Source organism: Lepidochelys kempii, chromosome 13, assembly GCF_965140265.1.
Source record: "Lepidochelys kempii isolate rLepKem1 chromosome 13, rLepKem1.hap2, whole genome shotgun sequence".
Lineage (NCBI taxonomy): Eukaryota > Metazoa > Chordata > Testudines > Cheloniidae > Lepidochelys > Lepidochelys kempii.
In genome coordinates this window covers 13706811-13728206 of record NC_133268.1, presented here as the reverse complement: position 1 = coordinate 13728206, position 21396 = coordinate 13706811, and the positions used below count along the sequence as shown (strand labels likewise).

At 39.7% G+C, this 21396-nt stretch overlaps 1 protein-coding gene across 6 annotated transcripts in view; it reads left to right on the top strand.

Annotated features, from left to right (window-relative positions):
• DOK5 (docking protein 5) overlaps nucleotides 1–21134 on the top strand; it is a 92046-nt gene extending 70912 nt beyond the window's left edge. The window contains exons 6-8 of one of the 6 annotated variants that reach the window (XR_012154670.1): nucleotides 676–811; nucleotides 11301–11433; nucleotides 12596–12680. Coding sequence is in view for 3 of the 6 variants with exons in the window: in XM_073309329.1 (XP_073165430.1) it covers nucleotides 676–811; nucleotides 12596–12716; nucleotides 17487–17551 (322 nt within the window). In the remaining 3 variants the exon portion in view is untranslated. Of the gene's footprint in view, nucleotides 1–675; nucleotides 6270–6378; nucleotides 6722–7855; nucleotides 11236–11300; nucleotides 11434–12595; nucleotides 12717–17486 lie in introns of those variants that run through there. The other 5 variants (XR_012154671.1, XR_012154669.1, XM_073309329.1 and 2 more) reach the window with 5 other exon arrangements.
• Nucleotides 21135–21396: the final 262 nt, after the last annotated feature.

Below are 21396 nucleotides of genomic sequence, written 5' to 3'. Positions count from 1 at the left end.
CGCACAGGTCCCCGAGGAAATTTTGTGCTCTCCTAATGGTGCAAATCAATATAAGCCTAATTACTGACTTTCTCAGCAAATTTACGTATTGGTCTCCTCAATTAAATAAAGTTCACATCCACCAGTGCATGTGGAGGTAACATTTATCTTCTTAGTAACTTTTCTGATTGGAAACAGGCACATGGCTTCCTCTAAGCGACACTTCCCTATCTCTAGTATTATCTTTAATCAATCTAAACAGATACGCAATAATTTAATTTAGATTGTAGATTCTAGACAGGGGCCTGAGTCTCACAGCTGAATCAAACCCTTTCAAGCATACATAGTTTGAGAGTGAAATACACCAAGGACTTGATTCTGTAATGTTTACATTGAGAAGCAATTATGTGCATAAGTAAATACTACTCCATGAATATGAGTTGGAGAATCTGGCCCGTATGTTGTTGATAATGATGAGTAATCATCATATCCTGTTCTCATGGTTTGTATATATGTTTATGAAGTTGTATCTAAATCCATGTGTTGTACTGCAAACAATCATTTTTTGTTTTTATTACCTTTTGCTTCGATACCACTTTTTTTTTTTACAGCAGTACTGCCAAAAATATACTTTACAAATCACCCTGAACAAATGAAAACCTCACATTTGGATCATTTCTGTTCTCGCTTTGGCAGGATGTGTGACACTGGGGAAGGACTATTCATCTTTCAGACAAGAGATGGGGAGGCGATCTATCAGAAGGTTCACTCAGCTGCTTTGGCCATAGCCGAACAACATGAGCGCTTATTACAGAGTGTGAAAAATTCAGTGGTATGGTTGTTAGTTGTGCTTGTCATCCAACACTCAGCATTAATGAGTAACATAATCCATAGACCACCTTCTTGAGCATGTTCTTAATTTAAGATGTACAGATATTAAATAGTTTATTTTCTTCTCTTCTAGTTAAGGTGTTAATGTGTTCAGTTCTGACTGCATTTAGCACTTGGGGTTACTAAAGCAGTAAATAATTATGATTGCTTTTTTTAAGCAACTGAAAGTAGAGAAGTTTCTGCATTATATTCCTTGATTGCCTTATTTGTAAAACCATCAATGGGTGTAAATTGCTGTGGGAAAGATGGCTCGGTCCTGTAGGCACATGTTTTCCATTCTCATTAGCTTCCCATTATTAATCAGCAACTTGAGTAGTTTATTTGGAAGTGTTTCTCATCAATTTAATTCCAAAATATTGTGGCTGACTCATGGTTTTCCATTTATTAATTGATGCCTACACTTTAAGAATAATTTAGAAAGTGTCATATGTTGTTTTAAACTGAACGGCTTGATTTGTTAGGGAGAAACAAATATTGGTCTAGAGTCTCAAAGGATCTCTGCTTCCTGGGGCTGTAAAATGCTTTAATCATGTCTTCAAAGCTGTTTTTTAACATTTACAAAACTAGAGAAATTAGGCATATAGGGACCCAGTAACGGGCGTACTGGATCAGACCAGTGGTATAGCTAGGCTATTGTCCTATCTCATATAGTGTTCTGTCTAAAGTACTTATATGGCTCCTGTCATTGTAGCATCTGAGCACTTCACAGTCTTGAGTGTATTTATCCTCACAACACCTCTGAGAGAGGGGGAAGTATCTTTTATCTCCATTTTACAGCTGGGGAACTGAGGCCCAGAAAGACTAATTACCTTGCCCAAGATCATATAGGAAGTCTGTGGCAGAACCGGAAACTGAACACTAGTATCTGGAATCCCACACTAGCACTCGAACCAGTACTAGATGTTTCAGAAGATATAAAATTCCCTTAATGGAGAACTGTGGGATAACCTGACCTTACGGGAAATTTCCTCCTTATTCCAGGTAGATAGTGATTGATTTATACCCTAAAGCATAAGGGATTATCAATACTTATCCTTCCTAATGTAAACATGGATGTTGTTGTTGTCCATATTAATGTCTAATCCTTTTCAGAGTTCTTCTAAGCGCTTGGTCTAAGTGATATGTTGTGGTGTGAGTCAGGCTGGATTTAATTGGTTGAGACAAAATGGAAACTGTCCTCTGAAATTTCATCCGAAGATCGCTATTTTTGTTTTGAAGATTAATATATTGAATTAATATTCCACCTCTTCCTTTCCTCTTTTTTTTTTTTAAGTCTTTTGTAGGTTTTTTTATTCTTCTGAATGTGGGCCAGGATTTGGAATCAGAATCACAAAAACAAAGCTAGAGAGGCTGTTCTCACAGTAATTCCAGCCAAACTAGAATGAGGAAATACAAGAAACCGTGAAAGGAAAAAGAATCTTACTGTTCTCTTAAGGTGTCAAGCCAAATTTTGTAGATTGGATAATTGAGCTAAACGTCAATTAAGCACCCAAGCTAATAAATAATTCATTGCTGTAGTTTGCAAGGCATTTTGGAGGAGCTTGAGTCTGCTATTATTTAAAACAAAATTTGTTGCTATATATATTTTTCACCTAAAAAGGTCCAGTGGTAAAACATTCACTTGTTTCCAGTCAATACCAGTATTTTAATTTGTAGCTAATATTGACACTTCACAGATATTGTTACCTAAGTACCTTTCCTAGACTTTTTGCCTTGTATTCATTTTCTTAATCAGCATCTGTGATCACCTTGTAGGTTAGGAATATGGGGAGGTTTTTACCAAGAAGTCATTCTTGAAGGCAAGATTCTTCTGTTGATATGGTATTAGCTGGCTCCTTATATATTCACTGTCATTATGTCAATAGGAGATCCACATGTGTTGTCATGACGACAGAATACAGCATACCAAACCTAAATGCAATTGTAAAAACTCTGCCCCAAGTGCAGCCATTGGGATTTTAGCAATTTCCAATGCAGCCTTCAATTTATTAGGTTATATTTGGGTAGTACTTTTCAAGGGCACACTTTGCATTTGTGCAGGCAGAAAAGCATTGACCTGAGGTGCAAAATCAGTAGCAAATGAAGTTTTATGCTGTTCTTTCTTTCAGTGCAGTATCCTCTACTGATATATATCTTAGAGCTGCGTTGATGGCTTTCTGATGGTTAAAACAATGTGTTATTTTCAAGTCTTAAGCAGCAATGTCTGCGTTTCATCAAAGGGGGAATAAAATGGTGATAATTATTTTGTTTATTCTGAATTAGCAGTTATTTTACTAATGTAACAAAACCACTCAACAAAACAGATTACAAATAGCCTGGCATGGGAAGCAAGGACTGGCTGCAGTCCGCAAGTGTTGGAAGAGACTGAGTAACATGTGTTGTCTATTCAGTCATAGCTATTTTCAAAGACAGTCTAAAGTCTGTGGTAACTTTTTCCTGGTGAAGTGAATAGCATTTTCAGACCACTTCACTTTACAGAAGTGTAAATGGCAGTCTTATTGTGCAATATGGTATTTGAAGAATCACTTCAACTGATTCTTAAAATACTAAACTGCACTGTAAAATCGTCACGTCAATCACTTCACAGAGTTACAGTTGCCATAAATTTCAGCGGGGAGCAGCTGCAACAGATCTAAACTCCATTTTACTAAAACTAGGGCCAACTGTAACCTCTAAAAATAACACTGTCAATCGTAGAATGCTAACCTGACGATAACAACATACTCTTCTTTTCAATTTAAAGGCGTATCATTTAGTAGTGGTATACAAAGATCAACCCATCTACCTCTGGAAACAGACTTGAGACCAACCGGAAATTCCGATCTTGGGTTTTTGGTGTAGCCCATCACAGAGATGGCTCTCAAATATGGCTCTGAATGTAGGTTCAGATTCCAGCCTTCATCCTAGAGTTCAGGGGTGTCCAGATTAAGGTTTTTGGTTGTCTTGTTAGATTTGAGAGAATACTTCATAATAGGTAATCTATTTGATGAATTTTACCTCTTTTACAGACCACAAAACATGTTCAACTACATCATGAAATTCTCATTTTTATTTATAGAAAGTGTACCTGGAAGGGTAGAATATGTAGATTATTAAAATTCATTTTAGAACTCAAATATTCACAGAAAATTTTGTCCGCTATTTACTCATCTCTAAGGTCGATATCTAATCATTGGCTCAGGTACTCCAGTCTGACTGAGTTGTGCTTAGCACAAGACTGGTGGAAGGTTGGCAGAAGTGACATTAAGTTACCCACATTCTTCCCTAGTTCTGGGACTGACAAGGAATCAGGCTAGCCCTCACTGCAATTAGAGCAGACAAGGGATCATTTCAGATAAGATGCTGTAACCACATGACGTTGGTCCAGACACGTGACAAGTCTCATATGGGAGTGGCATAAGATATGCCAATTTTATGGCTTCTTTGCACCGTTGGTGCAAAGCAGCCCTGTGACACATACATACCAGATGGTTGCATTTACTTGTCAGCAGAGTGAATTAAAAGATGTGTCCTTTTTGGAAAGAGCAGAAACAGTGTTGGCCCTCTGACTATTTGCTAGCACACAGCATATCTGGTTTATACCCACCCTTTTCATGCTTTCTTCCTTTCTATTTCGTACCGCCATTCAGTGGAAAAGTAATATTTATTTAGAGCACAAACACATTTTTCAAAACCCATGAAAGATTATCTAGCTGTCATAATAATTGACCAACAGAATTATAGTTCCTGACTGTTGCCATTTATGCCAGATCTCAGGCCAGGTAGTTGAAGAAAGAACCTCATTACTTCTCATGATGGAATATCAAGACTTAATGAGAATGAATCTTCCTAGTTCTGGCAACCGAAATCCAATATTGCCTAGAATGATCTTATTGGCCAGTTCAAAGAGCAGCCTAGATGCTTGGGGGGGGGGTGGATTTTCAGACAAAAGTACATCTGATACATATGATAATACAAGTCCAGTTGGATTATTGGATGGCAAATTGCTAATTATGGTGATTTCCATGTGTACTTGTGATCATTAGAAATGGAAATTAGTGCTGGAAATGGTACTTTCTATCTCTGGGACTAGAAAAGAGGAGTACCTTGTAGTAGAAAGGATGACAGAAGGGTAAAAAATGAATGACATAAGTAAACCCATTAAAAAGAGCATTAACATATCACTGTCTATCTGAAGATGTTAAAATAAAAATGTTTCCTCTTTTACAGCATTTGCATATCTTTTGCAATGGATTTGGTAACTGCCTTAACTAAGCAAACTTAAACAGTTTGAATTGACTACATGAACCTACTTCACCTGGCAGGAAAGAAAAGCCCATCTCAATTAGGGCTGACAAATGATTTAAAAAAATCACAATTAAGTGTGAGATTAAAAAATACTATTTCTTTTATCTTTTTCCAGTGCAAATATTTGTAATAAAAATATCAAGTGAGCACTATACACTTTATTCGGTGTTGTAATTGAAATCAGTATATTTGAAAATATAGGAAGCATCCAAAATATGTATAATACATTTAAATTGGTATTCTATTATTGTTTAACAGTGCAATTAAAACTGTGATTAATCGCAACTATTTTTTATCTAGTTAATATTTTTGCATTAATCACATGTATTAACTGTGATTAATTGACAGCCCTAATTTCAATATAATAATCCCAGGACTAAGATTGAGTTACTTTATAATTAGAGTGTTTGATAAATCTCTGAAATGTATACTCGTCAGACTAAGTGAACAGATCACACACTATTAACAAATGTTTTACATAAATTACCTAGGTGGTTTTTTCTCTCTCCGTGTGTGTGTCGTTGTTTGTTTTGTTTGTTTTGTTTTTTTGAGAGAGAGAGAGAACACAGGAAATACTGATTTGTGGGATGGTGGTGGTGAGGAGTGGTTTTTTTGTTGTTGTTGTTTTTAAATCAACTATTTCTGCCCCAAACTTTTAGTCCTGGCAGAGCTATGCTTAATGTAGGATCCAAGAGAAGGTGCAAAGGTGACTCCCTCAAACGGCTGGACTGCTTGGAAACCAAGCCCCAGGACTAGGTTCCATTCTGGTAACTGTCCTCTACATAAGCCTCTAATGCAACCCCTATGCCAGGGGAATTCTCAAATGCACAGCTGGGGCAGCTTTACACATCTTTTGCAGCACTAGAATGACACAAGGGGCCATAGTAAGAGCAATTTAACAGAAAACATTTAAAACACATTGCAAACCCCAGTTGAAATCATGTGTTTTATTCACAATGGACAGATAATATTGGAAAAGTATTAGACCACAATCTGTTCTCAGTCACACTAGTGCATTCCTATTGAAGAAGGACTCAAAGATGCTCTCCTTGTTCAGGAGAAGGATTTAAGATGTGGAGACATTCATCCAGAAAAATTTCAGGCAGAGCCAGGTATATACACTATATATTACATCTTGCCTGTTTCATTAATTTATTGAAATATGAACTAAAATAGTAACTTGCTTTTCACCACTGTGTTTTTGCTTCTCTCTGAATGCAGAATGGAGTCACTAATATGGCACAGAATTCCATGGTTGGCTGAAACACCACTCAATAATGTCCCATCATACTGCATTGTTTTACAAAATAGCATTTGGCTCGCCTCTAATGGTGAAATGGTACAATGCCAAACTGACCCCTGAGTGCCTCTAAATTGCTTTTCCTGTTACGTATGTGCATCAGAAGAACATTATCAACAGACTACACCATCCAGGTTGCCAGTGAACCTCAGTATACAGCGAAAACCCTGCTAATGATCATGGTCATCCATCCAAACAGCCAGTAAAATGTTAGCCTTTGTGAGAGTGCCTCCACACTGCATTATGCAGTCATCTGTTACGAAGGTAAGAAAAATTCCAGTCCCTTTCATTGCCTTTAAGAGGAGATTTCACCATAATTAAGGTATAAGGAAAATGAAGAAGCCACCACAAAAAGTGCACCTAGGTAGGGCTGAGCATAAATGTTTGTCTTGATGGAAGAGGATGCAGTATTTTTGTGTTAGTGCAGGGTTCACCAGCAAGCCATCACAAGCCCTACAGTGTATTCTCCGCAAAGACGGTGTCTCATCAGGGAGAACGCAGTATCTTTTTTGAATGGGATGTGACTGGAAGGGTCCTGATAGCCTTTAACCAATGACATGAGTGGAAACATCTAAGCAGCACTCCCCACCTGGTGGTAGGTTTTGGGTTGATGTCTTTCAGTTGCCAAATCACTCACTCACCAAGTTAATGCAACACAGATTCACACTTCTCTGCTCCTGGCCAACTTGTAACCATTGTTCATGTGCACATTAACATTTCATTTCCTACGGCTTTCAACCCACTTCTCAGAGCTGAATGATTATGTGAAATAAAAACGGCCAATTGTCATGTCATTCCGGCTCCTTCTGTTGCTACAGAGATACCAGTGAATTAATTATGGGAATCAAATCAGTCATGGTCTAGACAGGGTTTGCATGGAATCTGAGCTGTGTCGACACAGTCTGTGTGTTCAGGACATAGAATTGCTTCTCCTTATCTCTCCAGACCCATTTCTCCTCCTTTTGGGTCAAAACTCACAGCAGGCTCTCCTTCAAGCCTCTGTCCTCATCAAATCATCTTCCCCCCAAGTCTATTTCCCATCCTCCAAAGATGCCCCATTATTAACTCCACTTACTTCAGGGACATTGTACTCTCACTTAAACTCCCTTCTCCCCCAGCCTACCTTAAAGACACTCTTAAATGGAATTCAGACTGCTGAAGATTTTGTGCAGTTGGGGAACTGTCAAAATCACAGTGTTCTAGTTTTACATTTTCTGGAATAGATCTTAGTTTGTTTCTATGGTGCTGAACTGTATGCTAACACTGAAGTTTCTGCTGATTCTTTATTGAAGAGACTGTAAGTGGATGTGTATGTTGTTTAGAGTGATTCAGTATTAGTAACTTAGATGTGGGTGCTTTAAAGATCACTAGGTGACTTGTGTTTGCTTTTCCTTTCAGATCCCAAGCACAATGTCGACACCTGACAGACAGGAGGTTGTAGGCGAATGGGTTTCACTAAATAACTTCAACCCTGACCTAAAGAAGAGCTCTGTGTAAACTTGAAAGCTTGTCTCTCTCACCAACAGAAGTTGGTTCAATAAAAAATATTACCTCATCCACTTTGTCTTTCAAATCTTTACTTCTTCTCCTCTAAGACAGCCAGCCCTTATCTCTACCTCTTCTGTATGCTTGCTTGACCCTTTTTGCTATAAAATACACTAATTTTGTAAAGATTCTTTCCCTCCATTTCTAGATACAGATTTTTTAAAGGAAAATAAAAGTTGAAACATGCTTGAAGTATGTCTTTCAGAACATATTCCACAACAACACGATGTAGCGTAGATATATTACTGTGCTTTTTGCTCCCAATATAACAGAGATTTTAAGAGAATGGGGATGATCCAGGCCTAGACTATTATGTATGTTGGCACCTCACATGCTTACTAAACTATTATTATTTATATTACTGTAGCACCTAGGAGCCCTAGTCATAGAGCATTACCCTATTGTACTAGGCTCTGTATAAACACAGAACAAAAAGATTGTCCCTTCCCCATAGAGCTTACATGCTCCAGAATTTTTTTTCTTTAAACTTTGGGTTTTAGAGCCCTTAATCTGACTTTCTGGACAGAACCTTTGGCAGTTCCACAGAGTTAAAGTTGGATAAATATGTAGCTGACTGTAGCTTTCCATTTTTAATAAACATATTTATTAAAACATATTTATTAAAAATGGAAAATATGAAAAATTGCATTAAAAGTCAAAATTCAGAATATTTTTACCAGCTTTCGCGCAGATCTCATGCATTTCTGTATCTTGAAGCATAGTGTAATTGACAATGATTTCTACTTTAAAATAAAAAAATTATGGAATATAGCTGAGGGTGTTACATGTAAGGGAAGAGGCCTGAGACTTGGTTTTACATGAGATAGTTTTAGCTCGAATGCATTTAGGAAGTCCTAAATCCTAAATGGATTGGGACTTCTCCATTTGAGATTCCACGTCTTTCCTGACACTGTACTGAAACAGTTGCAATCAGAGGAGACATTCAAGCTGAGAAAATGGTCAGGAGGTAGGACATCCTCCTGGAAGGTCCCTAAACTCTGGGAACAGCTTTCTACCCTGATCTGAAATACATAGGGTCTCCTGACCTTCAGAGGAAGCTGTAAGGTGTGTCTATATGCTAAGGTTTTTGCCGATGAAAGGGTTTGACAGAGTTTAGGTCTGCACAAGGGAGAGAATCTTTATGTTGTGTTGTTGACTATCAAATGGTAGGATGATATTTAGTATTCTTGGTTATCCTTTTTCTGTACAAGTTTTATTTCATGTTTTTGAGTTTTACAGGTTAATAAGCTTTGATTATTGGTGTTCACCTGTTAACTGAAAGACACCAGAAATGGTTTGATCCTGTTTACATTAGCAGCTGGGACAGCTGAGAAAGTTTCAATGGGGTTCATATAAGCATCTAAAAGTTTAGAATGTGCTCTGAACATCCAAAACTTCTTGGCCTGAAAATTAAGCTGGAAATATTATGAGAACAAGGTGTCAGGTTGGGCTGGGCTGGGCTGGGCTGAAAATCTCCCAAGAATGGTCCACTACTCAGTATCTCTCTATTTCCACTTTTGGTCTCATACACAACAAAATATAGAGACACATACAAATAGCATTATTTTTAAATGTTTTGATTGAAGCTGGGAGCAGACTGAGTGGGAGAGATGATCTACTGGATAAGGAACAGGATCTGCTTTTCTTCCCTTTCTGCACATGCTTCTTCTCTGACCTGAGCCACGTCACTTGCTCTGTCTGTGCCTCAGTTTTTTTTTTCCTGTGGAGTGGTGGTAAAAGGTGGCTCACTGATTTGTGCATTCATTGTTTGTTTGCATATGCAAAATGGCTGCATACCTCCTACTTGCAGGTGCAATCGGTCAGTGCACAAAATTCGAGGAGAGCCAAAAAATTATTGCATTTTTAATTTGATATGTCTCCTTTTAGAAACTGCCTATGTCATTAAAAAAGGTATTGTGTCTCAAAGTGCTTTATTTGGTTGACTAATATGATTTGAAATTACAGTAATTTGTTAGCTTCCCTGTTTTCAGGGGAGCAAATGGTTCAGAAGCTGTAGGCTGTGGCTCAGTAATACTACCGCAACTCTTGTTTGAAGTCCTACATGTTTGTCTGTTGACATGAATGCGTGGTAAGCTATAAACCATGCCATCTTGCAGCTATGCCACCATAACCTAAAAGTCCTCAACTATTAGATTAATGGTATTCGTTCATTGGTGGTAATAGCCATGCAGAGCAAGTGGCCAGGAAAGGCCTATCTGAATAGAGCTGTGCAAGATTCAGCAGTGTCTTTTTGTAAGCTATTAGGCAAACCTTATTTCATTTTGAGTCTTAGGCTTGAGTGAACTCCCAAATTAGGTACAATGCAGCCCAAACCTGCCATTTACACCTAGCTAGGGATGAAAGGGTTCATCAGTAACTCAGGCTATATCCACCCAACACGTGTCCTGGGTTTACCTTGGTGAACCAAGGCCAGGTTCCTAATGAATCCCTAAGCAAGATGAGTTGGATATGAAAGATTCAGACAGCTGTACCCCTGGGTAGGATACATTTAGCATGGTCCCTTCTGCTGTATCCCAGCACTGCCTCTGCATTGCCACAGGGTTCTTCTTTCACAAGACTGTCTGTCTTTGTCTTAAACTGCTTCAGTGGCCTTAGCTGGCAGCTTAGTCCATGCCAGATGTTCTAACTCACTGTATGAAATGCTGTAGCCATAGCCCTGCTCGCATTCATAGTTTACTCTTCACATTGTAACTTTTAGATGATGTGCTGACTTGACTCTGTCGCTAATGAGAACAGTTTGTCTTTGTCTGACCTCTGCCTGTTCGTGAATTCTGTTAGGTCACCTGAAAGCCGCCTGTGCTCAAAACTGTATTGGCCATTCCACGCCCTCCCACCCCCCCAACACCTCCTCAGTCGTTCTGCTTAGAAAGCTTCCGGTTAATGTACCGCATTTAATCATCATGATCTTGTCAGTCTTTCTCCTCAGGCCAGTGAAGTTTGAATGGGCCCAATTCATGCCAACTCCCTAGCTAGGTATTTCTGTGCCCCTCCTCACTGTGGAAATCTGATCATTTGTGTACTGAGCCCTGGCCTATACTACAAACATCTGTTGGTATAACTGTGTTGTTCAGGAGTGTGGAAAATCCACAGTTATACTGACCAAACTTCCGAGGTAGACACCACTGTTGATGGGAGGGCTTCTCCCATTGACATAGCTACTGCCTCTTGGGGAGGTATAGGTGTAGACAAGCCCAGATGTCTAACTTAATGAAGGTGCCCAAGGGATGAATTTATTCTATTGTGTGGATGAGCCAATGAACTCCTGTGTCGTCCTCAGTGCAGCATGTCATGGCAAGATGTTTGCTGCCCTGCTGATGAGAGAGGAGACAGAGAATAATGAAAAGAAAAACCTATGCACAAAATATAAGAACGACTTTCCTTTTCTTATCACATCCTGGCTGAAAAAGACTGTGAGTACATTTGGCGCAGGCAAGCTGACCCCCACTGTAGTAGAATTCTCTGGTGGCAAAGAGGTTTTGCTGCTGGCAAAGGGGGAGTGGCCAGAAATTCCTCACATTTCACTGATTTTCTGTTTCACCCGTTTGGGGCTCAGAACAGCCTTCAGGGGAACTAGTGCTGGACCAGGACCAGGGAAGCACAAACATGAGCTTCAAGCTGCCTTTGCACACCCCTCTCCCAGCCTTGCTTTGTGGAATTTAGCCCCTAATTTCCTGTGTCACTGCTACCAGAGCAAAATATAAAACTACACTACTTTTGGCAAGAGCTGGGAGCGGAGGGAGAAAGCTATTATGCCATTAGAAGCTCCTCTTGGGAATTGACATACGGGTCATTTCTAAATGACATTTGTACTGATTTGGCTGGCTTCAACCTAGTTTTGATATGAGTGTTGTTTTTGTGACCTTGTTATTAAGTAAACTTGCTTACAGCTGCGGCTGTACGGGACAACAGTGATGTTTTCACCATAGGATGTGCTTAAATTGGAGGACAGTGAATACACAAAATGTGCTGCCAAAAGCTAATTGGAGAAAAATTAGTCCCTGATATCAGGTAAAAGATAGAAGTAGCCTGGTCAATCATGTGCCATCAATGTACGATCAGTGATAATAAACAATTTAGAAATAACACAAAAATAGCCAGGACAGTAAAAGTCATCCCAATTGAAGTTTATACGTGTGTTTTGTATGAGTTGCATAAAACACAGAATATTCATACTACTTAGTGGTGATTGGAAGAGAACTAATGAAATATGTCATTTGGATGTATACAAAAGGTGGTAGATTGTAAGGGGTAGTTGGGGCTCCTATGGAGACACAGGAGAAGTCCATCATGACCTGCCTGCTCCCTAGGAGAAGGTAACTAGCCATTGTCTTTTTCAGTATCTCTATTGTTTCATGCTTTTAATACTAATTGTAATCTAAGGCATGTGTCTGGTTCAGATAAAGATTTGAATTAATAAACCTGTGTGTCTCGGACCTGAGTGTTTGTCATTCTCACCCAACGCTCCAGCAGGTTTTTCTGTGCAACTATTGCCTTAGCAATTAACATGCTCTGGTGGGTGTTAGAAACACCGCTGTAGTGCTCTCCTCCTGATCTCACTTTCCTTTCTTACAGCTTCAAATGAAAATGAGCGAGCGAGCCGTCTCCCTCAACACCATAGTGCCCTTGCCCCGGAGTGCCTACTGGCAGCACATTACACGGCAACACAGTACGGGCCAGCTGTACGGCCTACAAGGTAAGGGAGAGATGGTGCAGGGAGAATCGAACTGCCACAAACAGGACCAAAGAGTGGTTTGAACACAATAATTGTGTTATAGGCAGGGATGGTAGCACCATCTATTTATGGTTGCCCAGCACTTTCCTATTATAAGATCCTGTAATTAGTTGCTTATAATTTGCCACACTTTGACCACTCAGGCAGAAATTTACTATGTCACGTGTCTGTCGAAGGCTGAATTATTTTGGAAAACTTCAGCCAAAATGCTTTAGCCATTTCCAAGAACAAAGCTTCGCAAAATACATTATTTTGCCTGTGTCAAAAAATTCTAGCAACCTTTTCTTTCTCTAGCACTGCCCATGCTTTGGAGCAGTGACTTGAATTTGTCAGCAGGTGGCTTTTGTGTCAGGGCTGTATCATTTGCTGTCCCTGTGGAAATCTGCCCAAATTTGGGCAAGTTATAAGCCTTTGAAAAATTGCAGTTTGCACATGTTTATGGTCCGGTCCTGGAACACGCCTTACTCATGGGAGTAGTCAATTGAGTACAGCAAATTCAAATTATTCTAATAATGAAATGGTTTGGAAAGATCAAGTGATTTGAAATGATCAGAATGAGTTGAAATGATTTGCTGGGGGATTTTTTAATCCACCATTCAAATGTGTTATCCCTCCACTAACCGTCACTGACCCTTCTCCTTGTCCAACCCTCTCACACCAGTCCCTCCAACAACAAACAGGGAAGTACGGCTTAGTAAAGCACACAGTGGAGTGGCCTGGCAGTGAACAATTCATCCAGTTCAGCAGTGGGATAACTGCTTGCTTACATCCTCATACTCAGGGGAACTGCAGTTCCTCTGGCTATCACATTTCAGATCTACTTCCCGTTGCCAGCCTAAGGGATAGCACAGACCATTCTGTGAGATTTCTCAGAAGAGCCTGAGCAATTTTGAGTAAAGTTAGATTTTCCTATGGGGTCAGTAGTTCAGCAGTTCCATACAGCCCATTATTGCCTCTATCATGATCACTGGGGGACATCTAGTGGCTAGTAAGAGTCTTTATCTTGATAACTAAGTCAGTGCTGTAATTTATCAGGTAGGAATGTTGAGTGGTGAGTGTGCCGTAGACACTACAAACATGGAGGAAAACATGGTCTGATCCTTAGTGTCCGGCATGTGATCTTTAAAAATGATCAGTGTTGACCTAACTCTACTGGTAAAATTCCCCCCAAGCTCGGTAGGAGCAGAGTTAGACCAATGCTGAGCATTTTTGAGATTCCCACTCTTACAATTTATGAGCTGATCCCAGGAGGTTTTACTGCAACATCTCCAATATATTATAGATCCTTTGGTTCAAATACATCCATGATGTAACTCCGTTAAGCTCCATCACATGTCTGGACTGTCTTGTTTGTTACTATTGACTCCAGTCGGAATTGTGGGTGCTCAGCACCTCTCAGGATCAGGCCCTAAATCAGTACCTTATAGTTGTGCACATAGTCTTAATTTAAAATTGAAACTTTTCCCCATCTACATTTTTACATTGTGAAGTTTATTATTTTAAATCTGCTGGAATGAAGCTGATGGGCTGTTTTGGGGTTGGTACTGTATTGATGATGTTCAGTAACTGAGGACTGGGGATCTGTTCTGAGTCATCAGCAGAGGAATTCTGAAAACAGACTGGATTAACCGAATATTTAACAGAAACAAGGCAATCGTAGATTATTGAATGTCAGGAACCAAACACTGTCACAACCCCTCTGGCCTGATTTTCTCTCTAGAGCACTTTGGAATAAAACTTGGACAATTCCTTTGTTTCCTTTAGTTAATGAAGAGGGATTGAAATAGCTTTGCTAGATGTCAATACTGGAGAGGCAATGGAGAGAGGCCTAGACTCTATCATCCAGGCACAACCGTTAGTAGGGTAGAGTTGTATTGTCCCGAGAGGAGACACCACTGACACGCACCACAGAGATAAAATGTTTCCCTGAGCTCACTGACTTGCAGGAAGAAAACACCTGCTGCACTAACCCTGAGAAGGCTGCAGCATGAATTGTTTGGTGTGTTGAAAGACAGGCTAATCTTGGGGTGACTTGCACTGCAGAGAGCACCAGTAGGGAACATTCATGCCACTCAGAGAGCTCAGGGACAGCAGTTGTGTCAGGCGCCCATGCATGGTGATGCACAAGGGCAGGCTACTGGCAACCTTGTAAAGTTTACCAATGGGGATGTTGGCAACAATTTGTCCCAGTAAGAGAAATAGTTGGAGAAGTCAAGGCCTTACTGCGCCTGACTACAATTGAGTCCCATGAAGTAGGGAGCATGTGGACAGACTTCGAGCTAAATGACTGAAAAACAAAACAAAATGTTGTAAATGTGTGTTTTGCAGAACTGTGTAGGGGCTGGTAAGGCCACACACTGCAGTTCTGATATCAAAGTGCAGATATCACTTGCCAACCCCAAGTGTTCAAATGTCAAGTTAAAACTAAAAAATCATGAAACTGGCATAAATGATGGGGATTTGGGGGGGGGTGTAAAATGTGGGGTTCTTTTAATTTGCTACCTAGTTTTGAGCCTTTAGGGTTCATGTTTTCAAGTTTTTTTTCTCTGCAATAATGAGGTGTACAATTTTTTTTTAAAATGAAAGCTGAGATTCTCACATTCAAATGACTCCAGGAACTGGGTTTACCATATATTGCAAGACTTGTGATAAAAATCACAAGAGTGGCAACACTGAGATACAGATAGGCTTGACAGGAAGAGATTGTTATTGGTAAGAATCTGTAAAACATCAGTTTCACAGACAGTTTGTACACGCACAAACTGGCAAAAAAGTTTTCCATCTAGGATGACTGAAATTTACAGAAGTAAGAAAAATGCTGCTTCAGAACTTTAGAGTTTGATATAAGGATATTTATTTTGTATATTTTGACTTATGATGATGACAATTTGTGTTTTAATAGTTATAAAACATTCACTTTTTGAATCTCCAAATCTACTGTCATGAAATAATTGTCTGACCCCCTATGACTTCCCGCACGTGTGAAAATTTAAATTGATAAAAATAAAAAAGGTTTAATATAACATTAATATTATCTGTTGAATTTATTAAAAAAAAATCCAGTTCTGCCAAGCCATAGCCTGTGTACCATTCTCATTCTCCTGCCTCATTTATCACCAACTCATAAACAAAGCTAAGCAGATTTTTCCCTACTGTCTTTGAAGACTATCTGAACACTAGGGGGCGCAGACACAATATAAAAGCACCATATGTTTTGAAAAAGGGATGAAGAGTAAAAGCAATACTTTGCTTAAATGCCAGTTTGAATTTGCTCCATAAATTAGGGCTTATGAAGATGACCTGCCGATGAGCCTTTGACACAACAAGAAAAACGTTTATTTGCAACATTGCCCCACAATCAGCAGCTTTTTCTTACTGTGGTTTATGATAAATTATTACTTTAATAAGGGGCTTTAGCACCAATGTTTTCGACGTAAGATGAGTAGGGAGACAATATTGGTACAAACTGTTATTTTTATACTTGAAAAATTGCTTAGATTAGATAAACTAAATAGAAGGATCCTTGAAAAAATCCACAGCTCAGACTGGCTAATGGATCTAAATTCTCTGATAAGCCCTGGGACTTCCAGAAATAAGTCATACATAGAATAGTGTTCCAATTGGTAAACACCCAATAGGATTATTGTGTCACTCAGCATTTAGAACTGCTTTTCACACAGTACCTTTAACGTATGTAATCAGTTGAGTTTACCAAAATCTTAGAATGCACCAAGTTACCAAGAGAAAAGGAAACACTCAGAATAAAATAAACTTGATGCTAAGCATGGGCCCTATTGCAATACCCTTACACACTTCGAGTAGTATTTTTACTAAGTTAGAAGTGGAGAAGGTTGATATTTGTAAAATTGCTATGAAACTACATTTTCTGAGGGAAAGTTCTTGAAAGCAAAAAAATTCAATTTCCAATTTTTTTTTAAATTTTCCAAAATATATGAACATTTTCATTTTGAATTGACATTTTGAAACAAAATGGCCTGATCTTGTTTTGAAACGTTGACTCAAAACTTTGGGTATGCTATTGGTTTATGAAATGTTTCGCTGTTATGACTTTCTGTTCCGATTCAGAATGGAAACTGATTTGCTAATGTTGAAATTGTCATTTCCTGACCATCTCTAGGGAGTGGTCCCATGGATCATACTGGGATGGCCTTTGAAGTAAGGCACCACTCTGCATGAGTACATGCAGCTCAATTTGGCCCTGTTTACATTTTTATTTAATTTAGGGCAAAATGACTGCTTCTCCTATACACTCTCACAGGAGAGTGAGGTGATATAGGAGCCCCTGTGTGTCCTGAATGGGCTAAACCCTTTGTGGGTCACAGCAAGGAAGGGAGAGCAGCCTCTATGGAACCACTCTTGTCCCTTCTGCACAGGAGGGTGGAATGGGTGGAGCCTTGACTCCTTCCTGCAGCAAATCAGGTAGTAGAGCTGAATCAGCATGGCAGGAGAAGCAGTCTTCTACCTGTGTATATACAGACCAGTATCAGATTGCTTCCCCCTGGAATAAGGAAGGAGCCCAGAAGGGACATGTGACTCTCTACATTCCCTTCTTGGTCAGCTCCTAAGGCAGTGCGGCAGACTGCACAGTGACAGTCTTTCCCTTAAGTGACTAAAGTGAGTCTAATGCATGTCTCATTCTTTAGCTAGTTCTAGAATAAAGTGCTGTGTACAGTAACTATGCTTCTTTCTCTTACATCTGATTTGGTGAAGATGTTTCAAGCCCCCTGAAGCTTCATCGAACAGACACTTTCCCCACTTACAGATCAGAGCATTGATAAAAGACTGTAAAGGATTTGAAAACTCTCTCTGTCTTGTGACAGCCTGGCCCTGTGGATAATAATGATGACGGCAAGCAAACAAAGGTGGAAATACTGAAAAATTCAGCTTGGATTGAATTAAGTCCTTGAATACATTTTTTTTTTTAACCTTGGCAAGAAAGAAATGTGTACTGTAGATATTTGAAAAAATGCCAAACCAACTATCACAATGTTTATTTAATATTTTACACCTGGAGGGGACAGAAATCAGCCCCTAAATGTTACTGAATGTTTTTATATGATAGATATATGTTACAAATATATGAATTTGTCTTATGATGTGGGGTACTGTGATACCATTTAGTCTGTTTCCACATCGTGTTTGTTGATGTCAGCTGTGCCAGCAATCTCATGGTTCCTGTTTGTTGTAACTCTTACCCTTTAGTTGCTAACATTATTGGTTAAGACTAATCTGTGACCATAGTACTTTCAGAAATGATGGCCAGTTTTAAGCAGCAATTGGATCTGTTTTTCCTAAGTCTCCTTGAGTCCTGGTAGACTTTTAAAAGGACACTGTCAAAGTTTCTTTCATTTTTCCATGTTTATTTCCAAGTCTATGGTGTTTAAAAATAAAACCTTTTCCCCCAATGTTGTGCTTTTCCGTGTGAATGCCAGTATCAGCAGTGCAGTCAGCTCAGAGAATAATGTCAAGCAACAGCCACTCATGAGTAAGCAGAGGGAAACTGCGTTATTTTGGATCTCTCCCAAAGAATTGCCATTCTTTAGGATTTGTGATGAATTTAGAGAAACAGAATAGTAACTTCCACAGTCTTTATCCCATGAGCTCCAAATAATTTTGTGGCAGAGGTCACATTTTGTGTCCTAGCTACTGTGCTTGACAGTATCCCTTTAAGTGCTGCATTCACAGATATAATATTAGAATGTTAATTAAGTTGGACAGAATTTTTCACCCAACAGTTGTGTTTTGTGTGTTTTATATTGCACTAACTGGATAGCCAGTTTATGGGCATTAAATTGGGAATTGGAGACCCACAGTGGATAATTCTGACTGTTCTGATATTTCATAAATGAGGGAGCTATGTATAGTGATACAGACTGTTAACAGTAGTTAATAAAATTTGCTAATAAGTCTATGAGAAAGAGCAAGGGTGAACAACTGGTTTATTTTCCTCCAAATGACGGGTACGTGTAGCTTGAACTCCAGTCACAGTCGGTTCTAAAATGTATAGGTTCTAGAAGCCACTCCTGCATCTTCAGGCAATGCTCACTTCAGTATCAATAAACCCACACATGCCTGAGTCATCTGGAAACTGACAGGAACATGAAATTTCCCTTGAAATGAACACTAGCTTTACCGGGATGTATCAGCGAAATGTAAGATGGTGGCATCTATAAAATCCATTTTTTTTTAAATCAAACAAGTATTGTATGATTTTTTTTTTTTAAAACTGGAAGAACTAAAGTGACATGCAGGGGAAATAGCAATCAATCTGCTTACAATGCCAGAAGCCAGATCAATCTCTCTCTGAAACCTATTACTTACGTAAAGAGTTTTTTCCCTTTGCTGCTAGAGACGGTGCTGTTTTTGCAAATTCAAACCCAAGGTGGGTTCAGATCCTGGTCCCATTCAACCAACTCCCACAAAGTTTACATGTTGAAGTAAATGGCTCTGGTTTGGGGGGGTGTGTGTTCAACATCAGGGCAAGATAGAAGGGGTGGTTTGCGTTTTGCAGAAATGTGCTGGTCATGTTTAGGTTCTGCAAAACCCAAAGCAGGGTGGTTTAGATCTGAGTCCCATTTTACCCATACTACAAATGTCTGATAAATGGTTTTGATTATCTGTCTTTCTGCCTGTGGAATTTGTAGAATCCTTATCACCCGTGTCCCTGTCTTGAGTAAAGTGAAATGAAAACCTTTTCACAAAACACTTTTAGACGTCTATTCCAGGAAAATGATGATCTTTTACAGTACTTAAAAGGAAGCATGGTCTTTTGTAATAAACTAGAATACTAACATAGATTTTAATATTCAGAATTTAACCCATTTTCTCCCAATTTATCTACAATTTTATTCTTGGGTGTCAATTTTATTATGTTAGAATATCATAATGCCCACAGGTCACAAAGCCTAAAGTCTGTATTATGGTACGTGCTGTACAAGACACAGTCCTTCCCTTCAAGAGCATACAAGCTATGAAAACATGGAAGAGTTTTGGAGCTGAAGACAATAAGAAATACAATGGGAAACAGAAGAAAGAAGTGGGTGAAAGAGATGGCTGGAGTGTTTATGGGAGATACCATTTTGCTGTGGTGACTGCCTACAATGAGCAAATTAGCAAAGACCTCATAATTTCGACCTATGAACATTATTAGAAGGAAGCTCAGTGAAGTCAGAGTTGAGCTAATAAATAAGGCCTGATTAATTTTTACTTAATAATTTCACCAGCTTTGGGGGAGTTACTCTGAATTTAAACTGGAGTAGGTCAGGTCCTTAGACATCAGGTCCTTAGACATATCTATGCATTCATTGTGTGAGCAGGTTTTGGAAATACTATATGAGAAAGGATGCCAAATGATTCATGTGGAGCCTGGTCAGTTATGTGCTGAGTCCGATATGATTGTGATGCCATCGCTTTTACCTGTCACAAGAGGCTGGCCCTTTAAGGAGAGTCAGGGTCAGCATTGCCTGTGAGCACACACCCTCCCAGCTGATCCTGATGTGCTGAGGGTTACATGGTGTGGTTCTAGTTTAAGTGCAGGTGTGAAGGAGCTGGGTGATCTCAGTCTTTTAGGGGCAGCTTGATTGAGAAGAAGGTAAGCTGCTGCAAGGAGAGGCTTGTTTCTCATGTGACTAGCCCTGAAGGGAGAGGGTAACGGGAGAGAAAGAAGCTTGTGAAGCAGGGCTTAGGAATGGCCCAGGCTCAGGTGGATGTATGTAAGGATGCAGCCTGAAAAGAGACAGACAAGGGGAAGGTCTCCAGGGAAGAAGCCCTGAGGGACAGTGGACTGAGAAGAACTGGGCCTCCATGGAGAAAGCCCTGGGAGATGGTGCTTTGTAAAAAATAGTGAGGAAGATCTCTATGGATCCTGGGAAAGAGTGAAGAATCTGCAGGGAACTGAGAGCAGGAAGGGTGGTGGTTATGTTTCTTTGTGTTTAGTTTGGGCTCTGGGAAAGTGAGACTTAAGAGCCCAGGTGGGAGGAAGATCTTGTGTCTGGAACCCTTTTTAATTTGTTGGAAGTTATTGGTTTGCCACACCGGGAATCCCAGAAGGGATACAACTGTAAAGGACCTACTAGAGTGTTAAGTCATTGCCACCTGGAGGATGTTGGAGCTAGGCAGAGCAGCAGAAGACCACAATGGACACAGAGTTTGAGTGGTTGCTGCAGAGCACCAGGCAAGGGAATGCTCTAGTAAGTATATGCTATTACATTCCCCTTAACCCTACATTAAATAGTTTTGGATTAAGGAAGGGTTGAGCGTAATGTTCACTCACCAATAGGGAGCAAGATATACACTGACTTTTATCAATGAGCTTGTTTGACAAATGTCTAGCTTTAGACTCAGTTGTGCATTTTAGGCCCTGCCCTGCATTTGGGGTGATGCAGAAGTTCACTACTGCATTCGGACTCTGGAGGCAGCATACCTGAGGCTGGCAAGAAGCTGGCTAGAGCTTCACTGTGCATGAGGGGAGCATGCTGTTGCTATAAGTTTATGGAGATGCAGCAAACACTCCCCTCTGTAGCTTGCTGAAAGGAGATAGCCTGTTACCTCCCCTCCCCATTCTACCCACCCACATCTGTATTTGGTGTGTTGAGCTCCCTGTACTCAAGAACGTTCAAGG